Raw genomic sequence first — 14,614 nt, 5'->3', positions numbered from 1 at the left:
TATCATTTAAATAATCATTTCTGATATCTAACCATGTCTCAAGAAAGTTGTTCTGTAGATATTTAAAGTATTCAATTACAATTTATATCTATTTTTACTAAAAGAAATTGTCAAACAGATACTTGTAACTTTAAGCAGTGTTTTTTTTTATTGAAAAAAAATCAAGGATTTGTATAGTTAGACTAACTATACAAATCCCTGAATAAATGTATTTAAAACAATTTTGACCGCTTTCGTCTAGATTTATTTTCATTACAAACTCTGTCTAAAAGGTCAATAAGATTGGGGAGTGCTCAAGTTTATTCCAGGACAAAAAGTCATTGTTTTCACAAGATTACACACCTGGTATAATGAGTTACAACGTTCTGTGTGTGATCACAGTTTGATTGCATTGGCGTTGATATAACAACATCAATCAATCAATCAATCAATCAATTATAACATTCGACTTTTTCAATATATCAAACTCTTTTGAGACATCAGTTTTGTTCTCCATCCACTCCCATGCCATCATAAACGGTGCTGGTGTTTTGCCTCATAATGAAATAGGCTTCCAACTATACATATATTAGACCCTTCTACAACGAAATTTGTTTTACATGCACACGTATAAAAATTGCGTTTTTTTGTCAAACGCAATCATAGGTTTGAACGTAGTTTCAATTTAGACTCGTTTATATATGTTTATACAACTCGTCTAAACATCAACCCAACAATGTTAGATCTGTAAATTTGCTTTCGCAAATTGTTTGTTCTTCCCTCGTCGGGATTCGAACCCATGCTACTGAGATATCGTGACACCAAATCGCCTGCACTGCAGCCGTCCCGCTAGACCGCACGACCACCTGGGCTTTACAAAAGTAAAGCTTCCGGTGGCCGTGTGTTACCTTTCCTCGTCAGTTTTAATCTAGCGGCGTACTACAGTACATGATATATAAGGCATGGAGATGTTATTGTTACAGATCAGCCCAATTATCTATAGTAATGGATCCTACAAATTAATGCAAGATACAGTCACAGAAAATAATTATATTTATAAGTACGTCTGAGTCAGTGACAACTCTACATTAGATTTATCCATCGGATCACCATCAATGATGGTGATACATGGCTTGTGTACATCATGTATATACAACTCGTCTAAACATCAACCCAACAATGTTAGATCTGTAAATTTTATTTCGCAAATATTTTGTTCTTCCCTCGCCGGGATTCGAACCCATGCTACTGAGATATCGTGACACCAAATCATATATATATATATATATGCCACTGATTTTATTCAATCATATATCATTGATATTCGTACAAACAGGTCGTTAGTTTTCTCAATTGAATTGTTTGATATTTTTCATGTCGGGGCCTAATATAGCCGACTATACGGTATTGGAATCTCATAGTTGAAGACCGAACAGTGGCTTATAAAAAGTAAAATCACAAAAATACTGAACTCCGAGGAAAATTGAAAACGGAAAGTCCCTTAACAAATAGCAAAATCAAATGATAAAACACATCAAACGAATGGACAACAACTTTCGCATTCCTGTGAAGATAAGAAAATGGTGGATATTTATAATTATTTCTTGGTTGTTATTGTAGTTTGAGTTATGTCTGAGGCTAGTTGACGTATTCTAGCCCCACATCTTCTTTTATTCATTTAAGTAACAACTTTGAAGTTGAATATCCAAATAATTTTGAACTTGACAACAATTGTTTAACATTTTGAAATCACTAACTATTAATTAGGAGATATTACTAGCTCACTTTTGCTCTATCCTTCCACATATAAAGGTTGTAAGAGATACAGATACAAGGTAATGGTGGTATTTGGATATTCCAATAAGACACCAATCGAATGACAACAACACAAAAGTCATTTCAACATACAGTTTTTAGCACTAGACTAGGGACTATGCAATATCAAGCTCTATATCGTCACAAACTTAGAAAAAAATCTGCTAAATATGAAATCAAGCCCTCCTACATTGTAATATCGGCGATTGTACCGGTATCGGAGTAGATTTCGTACAGCAACGTAGTAGTGTGTACGGTAAAAGAATGACACAATCTTGAAAAAGAATATATAATTTCTATGCAGATAAAGTCAATAAAAATAGATTGTCTGTATAAAAAAAGAAGATGTGGTATGATTGCCAATGAGACAACTATCCACAAAAGACCAAAAATGACACAAACATTTACAAGTATAGGTCACCCGGTATGGCCTTCAATAATGAGAAAAGCCCATACCGCATATAGTCAGCTATAAAAGGCCCCGATAAGACAATGTAAAATAATCCAAACGAGAAAACTAACGGCCTTATTTATGTAAAAAAATAAGAATGAAAAACAAATCTGTAACACATAAACAAACGACAACCACTGAATTACAGGCTCCTGACTTGGGACAGGCACATACATAAATAATGTGGCGGGGTTAAACATGTTAGCGGGATCCCAACCCTCCCCTAACCTGGGGCAGTGGTATATCAGTACAACATAAGAACGAGCTAATAGTCTTTTTTCAAACAAAATTCAGTTAATTAAGTTAACGGTATATCATTTATATAAAATTTTATATAAAAAAAGACAAATTTTTAATTGATATAGTTGACCTAAAGTAAAACCAACAAGGTCAACGATATGATCAATTTTGATTAAATGCTAGACGGGAAATATAGACAGGCATGATGAATCTATCCAATGATTCAGTCTGACAAGCCATGTTCAATAACATCAAATAACAAATGAGGTGATGTACTGTATTCTTTCTAACACAAAAAAGTAAAATAAAGCTTACATATACAAAGGTGAAATAAATGTAGTGACTGATGATCAATTGAGGGGAAGCTACAAATATAATGATCGATTGTATGAATTGATTGTACTACATTTTTTATTTTGTAATGTATTGATACGAACATCAGCTTAGTTCAAAAATAAAGACAACTTGACAAATACCTTTACTTGATTATCTTATAAATGTAGTAAGACACGTAAATTAGAAAAGATTTGGCTAAATAGTATGAAGATACTTTAAAACAGACACACGTAATAAAATTTATTGAGCTAAAAGCCTATATAAATTAGTAAAGAGCCGAGTTTGCACAGAGAAATTTATTAAACCCAAAAGCATTTGAAACTAGAGAGAAAATACGCAATATAAAAATATGAAGGGGTCAATTATTGTGTGACAACTTATACAAAGGCTGCTTGAAAAAAATCTCTGCAATGATAGAACTTCAACTAAAGAGTTTTGAATTTAAAACATGTCCTGATATGGACGGTAAAATGCACATTTCAGCCGAAGGCCACCAACGGGTCTTCACTGCAGCGAGAAACTCCCGCACCCGAAGGCGTCCTTCAGCTGCCCCTAAACAAAAATGTATACTAGTTCAGTGACAATGGACGTCATACTAAACTCCTGATTATACAGAAGAAACTAAAATTAATAAACAGCTGCGCCATGAGCGCATGATACGCCCGACGTCTTGTGTGGAAGTTTTATGAAATAATCATAAATAGTTTCTGAGAAAGTTTTAAGCAATAACCATATATTGTTTTGGAGACACGGTGGAACATGTGAAACCCCCAACCCTGTTTTTTTTTTTTTTTTTACAAAAAACTAAATATCACTAAAATAAAATTTTGAATCAAAACCAAAAAGTATACAGATCTTAAGATTAATATAACAAAGAAGTGTGTAAAGTTTTAAGCAATAATCATAAATTATTTTTGAGATACGGCGCGACATGTAAAAAAAACCTCCCCTGTTTAACAAAATACTCAATAACTCCATAATAAAGATTTAAATCATCACCAAAAAGTATACAGATCTTTAGATCAATATAACAAAGAAGTGTGTAAAGTTTTAAGCAATAATCATAAATTATTTTTGAGATACGACACAACATGTAAAAAAAACCTCCCCCTTTTTTACAAAATACTCAATAAATCAAAAATGAAATTTTGAATCATCACCAAAAAGTATACAGATCTTAAGATTAATATAACAAAGACATGTGTAAAGTTTTAAGCAATAATCATAAATCGTTTTTGAGATATGGTGCGACATGTAAAAAAACCCTCCCCTTTTTTTACAAAATACTCAATAACTCAAAAATGAAATTTTGAATTATCACAAAAAAGTATACAGATATTAAGATTAGTACAACTAAGAGTGTTTAAAGTTTTAAGCCATAATCAAGAATCGTTTTTGAGATACGGTGCGACATGTGAAAAAAAAAACACCACCCTTTTTTAGTTACAAAGTGCCGTAACTCAAAAAGTTTTAATCTTATTTTCACCAAAATGTATACAGATCATTTGACCATGATAAGAAACAACTATGTTAAGTTTCATGAAATTTGGATAAGTCGTTCTTAAGTAACGGTGCGACATGTTTACGCCGGACAGACGGACAGACAGACGGACAGACAGACGGACAGACAGACGGACAGACAGACAGACAGACAGACAGACAGACAGACAGACAGACAGACAGACAGACAGACAGACAGACAGACAGACAGACAGACAGACAGACAGACAGACAGACAGACAGACAGACAGACAGACAGACAGACAGACAGACAGACAGACAGACAGACAGACAGACAGACAGACAGACAGACAGACAGACAGACAGACAGACAGACAGACACCGGACATTTGAATACCATAAAAAGTCCCGTCAAAATTTTCACGGGCGTATAAAAATCGTACGAAACTAACAAAGGCCAGAGTCTCTGACAGGACTTGGGACAGGCGAAAACTGAATTGCGGCGGGGTTAAATATGTGTTTTCAATCTCAACCCTCTCCCTATACCTCTAGTTAATGTAGAAAAAACACGCACAACAGAACGTAAGTAAAAGTCAGTTTAAGAGAAGTACGAGTCCGATGTCAGACAGAATATAGACTGTTCTAAAAAGACCCGATTATCCAAGTTTATTTACCTGAATGTGCTCTTTGGTTGATGATATTTATAATTTCATTTTTATAATTTAAATCTTTAGATAGTGTGTTCTCATTTATCAAAATCAACTTTTCTAATATAACTGTTAATATCACAATATAACATAATTAACCGAGCCACGATTCCTGTGGGTGACGGTAGTTTTCATTAAAAAAAATAAAAAAATATATATAATAAAAAAATTACTTGAACCTCTATTACGGGAAAGAAACTTTATTAAATGACATAAGGTTTTGCTATTTGAATACTGGTTTCCCCTGTAGAAACAGCAACCAAATAATAAAGATCTCAATCTCATGGCATTAGGGTCTGCTTGATTACACTTTAGAATGAACACTTTACCATTTTAGCAGATTGACCTCATGACCTCATTTAATGGAAGACGAACAAAATGGTAGGTTTCACAACAAACAAAAAACTTCACAGATATTCGTGTTCTTACAGAATATTTCACAAGAACTTTTCTTTTACAGCATAAATTAAAGAGTTCACAAAAGGAAAAGGTTCGACAGTTCATCGCCTTCACACAAACAAACGAGAAAGGAGCTATCGCCTGCCTAGGTTCTCACGACTGGAAGCTTGATCTTGCTGTAGATAATTATTTCCAAGCACCAGAACGTTACAACAGCGAACCCAGTCGTTCAGCAGCTGTAGATAGGAAAAAACTTGAAGCATTATGGCAGAGATACAGAGGTATACAATTACTTAGATTCGAGTATCTTCTTGTGCCTTCCTGATACTACTATAACACATGTGTTATAGTAGTCTCAGTGCCTTCTTGTAATCTTCAACATATTGAAGTTAAAAAGTATTATAAATATAGACGTATGAGTTATTTTACCTGTACTATCATTGTGTTCTAAAACTTAAAAATATATAGTATTGGGGATACATAAATGTATATACATGCAGTAAGTCTTAAGGTTCATCATAACAAACGGACAAATATGGCTGGATTTACATGCCAAAAATTACTCTGAGTACAGACTTACCTGTAAAGTTGGAAATTTTTTAATGCCTAGCATCCACTAGATATAATAAAGTTAAATCCATTTTGTTTTTCAGAAAGATAAAATATCTTTTGGATTTTGATGGGCATTTTTTTTCCTTCATGTAAAAGGTGTGGAAATTGACTAAGTTGTGGAACAACTATGAAATGCTCCCTCAGGTAAAAAACCGGTTTGTATTGTTTTCATTGTCCTTAATTGACATGGACACCAGGTAGCTTCACAATCATAGATGAGTTAAAGAGTTTATCTGAGTCAGTGAGTGGACAGTATCAAAGTAATTCAGGTGTTTGTTTATTTTTGCACCTTCTGAAAAAAGGAAAAAAAATGCCCATCAAAAACCAAGAAAGATTTTATCTTTCTTAAACACAAAATGCATTTAACTTTTATATATCTAGTGGATGCTAGGCATTAAAACTTTCCAAACAGCACAGGTAAGTCTGTACACAGAGTAGTTTTTCAGGTAAAAATACGGCCATATTTGTCCATTTGTTATGATGAACCTTAATTTTGTTGAGGTATGGAAACTATTTTCTACATGTATCTCATTCAGTTAGAGCCATTCCTTTCAACCTGGGGTTGCAGATTCAAAAATGACGCTACATGATTGTAGTATCATGCATGAAATGTTGAGCACCACAATGGTGCTGCGAGCAACTACCACTGGCAGAGACAAGAGCCTGTTAGTTGTCTTCCTGGCAGTCGCATAGCGATATAATAGTAATGAAGTAACAACTTATTTTGCTGAAAGTTAGAATGATTTGATGTATGCTCACAAGTAACAAGTACCGGAAGTGATGGAGAAATGAAATTTTTGGAGGATTTAAGTCTCGACCTAGCCTTGCTACAATTCCCTTTCTATTATTTTTCTCTTACTAATTTATATGTTTACTGATAAGTGCCAGCCTACTGATTGCCCTTGGAGAAAGGCTTTCTTCTGCAGATGACAGTATAATTGTAATCTCCTAGTTATAGCAGTAAAACTATTAAAGGGGGAAAATTGAAAAAAAAGAAGAAAAAACATAATTTTTAGGAAGGGACATGTAGCAAGTCTAGTCTCAACCCAGAATCTAGGACAGTATTACTGCTTGCATGGCGGTCCAGTGGATCTGCCTATAATAACATTTATGGACATTTATGTCTTTTAATTTCCTATACATGTATTTATAAATGAAAAATTGATATTTCATTGACTAGATTTTGCTTTTGACAGAAGGGTAAAGCGAAGTGACAGACGATAAAGCAACTTTATTGCACCAGTTGCCTGTTAGCGTGAGCCCTGGTACTAATCATTCTGAAATTGAAGTTCAAAGCTGTTTTAATTTGGCTACATAATCTCTGTACAACATATTTAAACTCTATGTAGAAAAAATATGCATGTAACATACTATAACATGATTAAGACAAGCAGAGATGCCTGTTAACATGCTTTTGATTTTGAAAACTGAAAGTTAATGAAAGTAAACTTACAGTATTTTAGTGTGTTGACTTTCTGGCCTTTCAGACCCTCATGAAGATGATAAAATGACAGCAGATGGTGTAATGAAATTTTTGGAGGATTTAAGTCTCAACCCAGAATCTAGGACAGTATTACTGTTAGCATGGCGGTTTAAAGCAGCAACACAGTGTGAATTTACTAAGGATGAATTTATATCAGGAATGGCAGATTTAAGGTACATTATATATATTGTTTTGAATAAAGTAAACTGAAATTAGGTTAGTACATGTAAATGTATTAAACAGGTTAAATAAGGAGATGTTGTATGATTGCCAATAGAACAACTTTTGAAGAATGGAGTTGGAAGTAAGCTAATATACTAGACATTAACTAATGACAACCACTGAATTTAAGGCTCATGACTTAGGTATAAAACAGACACAATTAGCTATAGTTTGGGTTCATGTCAGCCTACAAAATGTATGATTTAACCATCTTACACCAGGTACCATATTAAACCACAATCAATTTATTTTTAGAAGATACATTGTAAATTTTATATTAATTATTCACATAATTTTACATTAATTACACATTGCATACATACTCAACCTTATATTCTATTTTGGAATATTATGAAATTTATATCAAAGTTTTACAATGTATGTTATCAGCAATGTCTTGGATGAGTTAAACATACACTGCCAATTTACTTTTTTTTTATACAGGAATAATTTTTATTTGAAAAGTAAATTATATTAGGAAATTGGCATTATAAGCGGCGTTTTGCATTTGCGCTGATCTGCACTTCATTTGCGCCGATATTTTCTTTCATTTGCTCCGATTATTTTACAGGTAAATTACAGGTGAATAGATATAAGAAGATGTGATATGAGTGCCAATGAGAGAACTCTCCATCCAAGTCATGTTATTTTTCATTTAACATTATAGACCTCTTCCATTAGCCACTTGTACAAATTTATGAATTGTCAATCATAACATGTATATAACTGTTTTCCCCTGCTCACAGTGGGGAGGTGGAAGAAGGCCTACAAGATGCATCTCCAGACATTTTACCTGAATGTAACCGTAGTTCTTTAGCCTCTGTCTTTCGGACATCTGCCACATATTTATGCTCGATCTGTGTTTTGACAATAAAATCCGTGGTGACTCTGGCTTTACACAGTTTTATAGTACATTAGTAAGATATGTTGTTATATTTCAGGACACTTATCCTATATGTATGGCCCTTGATGATTAAAGAATTGTCTCCTCGGCTAGTTTCAGTGTGCAATATGTCTATCATGTTACAATGAAGTTGCAGAAAAACATGAATCAAAATTATCTTAAACATAAATGAAAAACATTTAGAACCAAATTTTACCACTGGTATAGTACATGTACAAGTATTAATTTACCTGTAAATCTAATTAGGAGCAAATAAAAAATCGGTGCAAATGAAAAAATGAAATCGGCGCAAATGAAAAAATGAAATCGGCACAAATGAAAAAATGAAATCGGCGCAAATGAAAGAATGAAAATTTTCAAAATCGGCGCAAATGTCATACGCCCATTATAAGCACTCTCTCACAGAAGATTAAATCAAAGAGATTGCATCTGCTGTAGGATATTTATTGTAAAAAATGTTTCTAAAGATAAAAACATATATATAATGCATTAATTGCCCTCTGACTTATCAAGCACATATGTATGTGTATCATTGGTGGACATTGGAAAGCTTACTTTTATTACACATGCAGCCTTCATGCTTTACTTTTGAGTTCACAAGTCAGAAGCTCAATTTTTTCGATAATTTTAGTTGGATTCTGTTGGCTTGTAGAGAAGAGTTTTACAAGTCCAAAAACAATTGTACAAGCCAATGTGGTAGTTGCAGTTAAGCATGAAGACTGCATATGTCTCATTGTAAACAAAATGAAAAGATAAGGTATAACAAATGAACTATTTAAATTTAATTACGGTACTTATATTCTGAAAAATAGTCTTTTCAAATAAAATGTAATAGTGTGTGTAAAATTCTACATTTACTTTTTCAGCTGTGATTCAGTAGACAAATTAAAAAGTAAATGTACCTCCTTTGAATCAGAAATTAGAGACTCAACAAAATTTAAAGACTTTTATCAGTTTACATTTAACTATGCCAAAAACCCAGGACAAAAAGGTTTAGGTAAGATAATAGTTAATGTTAAATAGGGATTGTAAGATGACCTTCAAAAGTTTATGAAAATCTGATAGAGTTATACATGTAGATGTAACAAACTATGCTGCTTGTTACAGATCTTAACTTTAAATTATTGCACATAAAATCAGTTAAAGAACCTCAAATGACTAAAAGGTAGTCCTTAAAGACATATTTGCCACATGCCATTAAGCAAACAACAAAGTAGGGCTGATGCAGATAAAAAAATCCACAAAGTAGCTAAAACAACATTACATATATATAACATGTGGATTTTTTTATTATTATTATATAAGGGATATTAAGTGTTACCTTGTCCACCTGTCTGTACCTACATCCCAAAATTAGTTTAAAATAAAATGTTCTCTATAAACTTTAATTTGCCTCTACCAAATTTTATTTTACATATACACAATGCTTATTACCACAAAATACAGATTAAGTAAGAATAAGGGTGGTGTCATTTTTACTGTTCTCAATTTATACCCCATTATAAGGTTACATGCAAGTAGACGGAATCATCTGTGTCCCATGAACACATCCACCATTAATTGCTGTTAGACTATGGTGTATACTATCAGTGCTTATAATAATGTTGTATATATGTTTTCAGATTTAGAAATGGCAATTGCATATTGGAATATAGTTTTAGCAGGAAGATTTAAATTTTTAGATGTATGGAGTGAATTTTTACAAGTAAGGTTTCTGTTTAATAAGTTGAGATTATTTGAGAACATGAGTTTATCACCTTTACAGAAAATTTAACATACAAATAATTATACACAGTCACTCTAATCATCAAAGGCTGATGATTAATTTCATGTAAGTTTTCTGACTTTTCGGGTCATTCTGCTAACTTCACATTCTAGAATGTACATACACATAGAATCCAAACATTGGAAATGTTTTGAAAAACATTTTGTTGTTTAAATTCTTTTGATGTAAGTATTTAATGTGTGTATATTAAAATTAAATTATGGAAAAGATACCTAATTTTGTTTCACAACTTTTTTGGCAAAATTGACAAATTATATGTTGAAAAATAAGCACAGTTTAGTCATGCAATATAGAGTACCAAGATCTATCTAGCATATATATAAAAAAAAAGAAGATGTGGTATGATTGCCAATGAGACAACTCTTCACAAGAGACCAAAATCACACAGCAATTAACAACTATACATACATGTGAACCTCCCGACGGGAGTACAAAACTCCCGTTTTCAGAGGTCTCCTCCCGTCCTCCCGTTCAGGAGAAAAAACTCCCGTGTATGAAATATTTCATGAATGAAAATTTTCAGACGCCATATTTGATCATTTCTTACTACTCTACGGGTGTAATATTGACACCTGTGTTAAATTTTACCTGTACATCAAAGAAGATGTATAATTAATTGGCTTCACTTGACAGCTGGGGTGTCAAACATACTGGTAATCAACAATGTTTACCTCTGGCTAACTGCCGTTGTGTTATAAAAACGATGTGTATTGGGAATATTGAAATACATTTTTGTTACTTCCCTTTGTTTTATCCTGTTTTCAGTTATTTTGCTTTTAAAAATGTGAATTGTAAAAAGACTATAAATGATTAATATTTTAATCAAATAATCATAAACGAATGTTGATTAAATGAATTTAAATGTTTTGGGACAAATAAAAAAATATAAATTTATAAATTATTTTAGCAATCTAGACCTCCTTTCAAGGATTAAATTGAAGTTTATATTATAAATCTGTTTCTTATTTCTGTTTGGAACATACAATATGTACATTTAGACTAATAAATTTCTAGTTAGTTTAATTGGGATTATAAACACTTGGGTTTGAGAATTGTAGATGTTAAAATGTATATAAGATTTTATTGTGTAAGCTAGTCTTTTAAGTTTTCTGCAAATAAGACTGTCATAATGCTTAAAAGCCATGCAGTACTACTGTTAGTGTTTGTTATTTTTTTTAATTAATTTATGATGTTGCAAACAAACATGTAGAGCTTATTTCTTTCTTATTTGTCTATACATTTACCAATGATAAGGAGATGGAGACATGAATAAAAATCTATACAGATAAGATAGATAAATATAATGATTTATTTGCAAGCAGTGAACAATCATTTATCAAAAACAAAACAAAACTAAACAGGAAACAGATTCTTCTTAATATTTTATTTTATTCAAATAGAAAGGCAATAAGGGTACTTTAAACATATTACAATTTGTAGAAAAAACACAATTTCTACTTCATATGGTTACATTTACGACAAAATTTATGTCGATAAAAAACCTCCTGATCTGAGTCCTAATCTCCTGACCAAAATTTCCAAATCTCCTGATCTGAGTTTCACAGTCCATCACATGTATGACTATAGGTCACTACGGCCTTCAACAATGAGCAAAGCCCATACTCATAGTCAGCTATAAAAGGACCTGAAATGACGATGTAAAACAATTCAAACGAAAAAACTAAGCTTGTTGTTTAAGCTCAAAGTTCATACAGAGTTGAACCACCTATTGTGGTCTTTTGGTAGCTTTGTAGTTTATATCGCAGGAGCTTGTAGGTTTGATACCAAACCAGATTGCACCAAAGACTTGAAAACTTCTCAAAATAAAAATTCAAAATGTTGATGTGAGATTTCATTAGCTGCATTGTTTTATTTCCAATGTGTAAATTAAAAACAATGAAAATGCTAGCTGGTGTCTGTTTAATTGTTTGTGTTGTCCAAGCTGTCTTTAGTTTCTAAGATAATACAATTGTTTTTAACCTGCCTAGATAAACTCTCAAAACAATAAAAACTAGATTATGTATTGGGAAAATTTCATACTAAACTTATGCATTTCTAAGCTTTAGTTCACCTACAGTTTTTATTTATATTTACAGGAACACCATAAACGATCAATACCAAAAGATACCTGGAATTTATTATTAGATTTTTGTAATATGATCAATGAAGATATGACAAATTATGATGAAGAAGGTAAATAAATAATACAGATACTTCTGTTGGTAACTGTCATGAGGTAGTCAGATTAAATGTGGTTTTTACTGCTTGCTGCCAAGTATTTAGCGTTTAACATTAAATATTGGTTAGTTATAAATTATAATAGTAGGGAAGAATGACAAGTACCACTGCTAATGTTATCTTGTGACTCAGTATGTTAGATTGGAAAGGGGAATGTGTCAAAGAGACAACAAACCAACCATAGAGCACAAAACAGCCGAAGGCAATACGTGAGTCCTAAACACAGGGGGAAAATCCTTCACCCTTAGACCGGCTTCATCTGGCCCCTTAGTAAAAGTGTACTAGTGTGGGCGTGAAGGTTCTAACCGTAGTCTATTTGAAAACTGACTGTAAGATTGTTTTATTTACTGCTGGCTGCCAAGTAAATTTGTATTAAGCATTTAACACCAAAAACTGGTTAATTATTAATAGTATGGTCTGAAGACATGCCTTACATTTACTGGTATCTAGAGAATCAGCATGTTGTTTATATCAAAGCAAAAAAAACAAAACAGGATGTTAAAAGATTATATGAAACAGCTTTTTAAACTATAGGTATACAGTTATGAAATTAAGAGTGAGCAGACAAACCTTTTCACTACATGGATAACACCAGAGGATTCTGAAATCTTATCAAAAAGTAAAAAAACAAACTCAGAGAAACAACCCTAAGTTATTGATCAATTTTTAAAAAGAAGTTATAGCTTTCATTAAAGTTTAAAGAAGTTCTTTATTTTTTGTTTCAGGTGCATGGCCGGTGTTAATAGACGAATTTGTAGAATACGCAAGACCTCTGATAAAAGGACCTAAAAGTACAACTGTTTGATGATTGTTATGCTTTATAATTGTTTTATGAGGCCTTGACTTAACTCAGAGGACATTTTTATATAGGCTTCTAGAATAAAATTGTTAAACCATAGTTACAGATAAACAATACCATCTTCCTGCTATTGTGCAATAGTCAGAATGGTTATATTGGCTTGTGATTGGTCAATTGGTGATGTCAGCAGACACAAAGAAGCCAATGAACAGAAAACTTTTGCATTTTTATCATACAAAATGTATTTGGATTAAATCAGCTAAATTGCTTTGTTTATAAATATTTGTCAAAATTATAGTTATTTACCAGGTTTGTTATGTGTATGTTAAGGATTTCTGTGCATGGCATTTAAAAAGAAGACATAGTTAAACACTCTAACCATTTTTACTTTGTCTATCTAACTGTCTTGTTGATATTTATCCCACTGTCCTTATATTATATAAATTGGTACATCAGTATATCAAATCTTTGCCAACAAGGGCAGTCAGGCGTTCATAAATATCCATTTCATGATCAAAATTTGTAATTTGAACCTTAGAATAGAAAACACTTCATTTTTCACAGAATGCTTCATGAATACAAAAAAAAAATCGTTTTTTTGCTGCTTAAATATTTTTCTCATATACTGAAATGACTTATATAATTGTTGTATTTCATACATGCAGAATGGATTGAACTTTAGTGATATTTAGAAAATTTTGCTTTTAAATAAGTATGTCATTGTCGGAGATGCCAGAGTGATAAATTATTGTTCTTTAGATTTTCCTGCGCTAGTTTTAGACAAAGCAAATTAAGTCTTTTGATAGACCAACAAAATGAATCCTGTCTCATAATAATCTTTATCTGTTTCAATAATTGAAATCTTCTTACATCTCTTTATATGTTTATAATTCATAAATAAAAAGTACTGTTTTATTTGGAATTCTTTTTTCAAAAACAAATTCTTACACAAGATTTTTGCACCCTCTAATTTTACAGTTCTTTTCACAAAAGTAGAAAATGGTAACATATATTAAGATGAGATTACATATATATTTCATGACATTTTTTAAATGAGAAGAAAGCTATGCATTTTTACCAACAAATGGCAGTGAAAAAAAGGTTGTCACTCTGAAATTTTCATCTGTATAGTTAACAGGCTTACACAAAGAGATTGAAAACCAGTGAGTTTTAATGAAACAT

The 14,614-nt window shown here is 32.1% G+C and overlaps 1 protein-coding gene across 1 annotated transcript; it reads left to right on the top strand.

The window, feature by feature from the left end:
• The first annotated feature begins 5,308 nt into the window (after window positions 1-5,308).
• Window positions 5,309-13,810, top strand: LOC134710271 (DCN1-like protein 1). Its single transcript, XM_063570558.1, has 7 exons — window positions 5,309-5,370; window positions 5,450-5,669; window positions 7,488-7,656; window positions 9,476-9,606; window positions 10,232-10,314; window positions 12,492-12,588; window positions 13,359-13,810. The coding sequence occupies exons 1-7, from the start codon at window positions 5,368-5,370 to the stop codon at window positions 13,436-13,438; spliced, it is 783 nt and encodes a 260-aa protein (XP_063426628.1). The 5' UTR covers window positions 5,309-5,367; the 3' UTR covers window positions 13,439-13,810.
• The last annotated feature ends 804 nt before the right edge of the window (window positions 13,811-14,614 follow it).

The sequence above is a fragment of the Mytilus trossulus genome, chromosome 3, assembly GCF_036588685.1.
Source record: "Mytilus trossulus isolate FHL-02 chromosome 3, PNRI_Mtr1.1.1.hap1, whole genome shotgun sequence".
In the NCBI taxonomy this organism is placed as follows: Eukaryota; Metazoa; Mollusca; class Bivalvia; order Mytilida; family Mytilidae; genus Mytilus; species Mytilus trossulus.
Note: the sequence above shows the minus strand (reverse complement) of the source record. Positions and strands in the feature narration are given on the sequence as shown.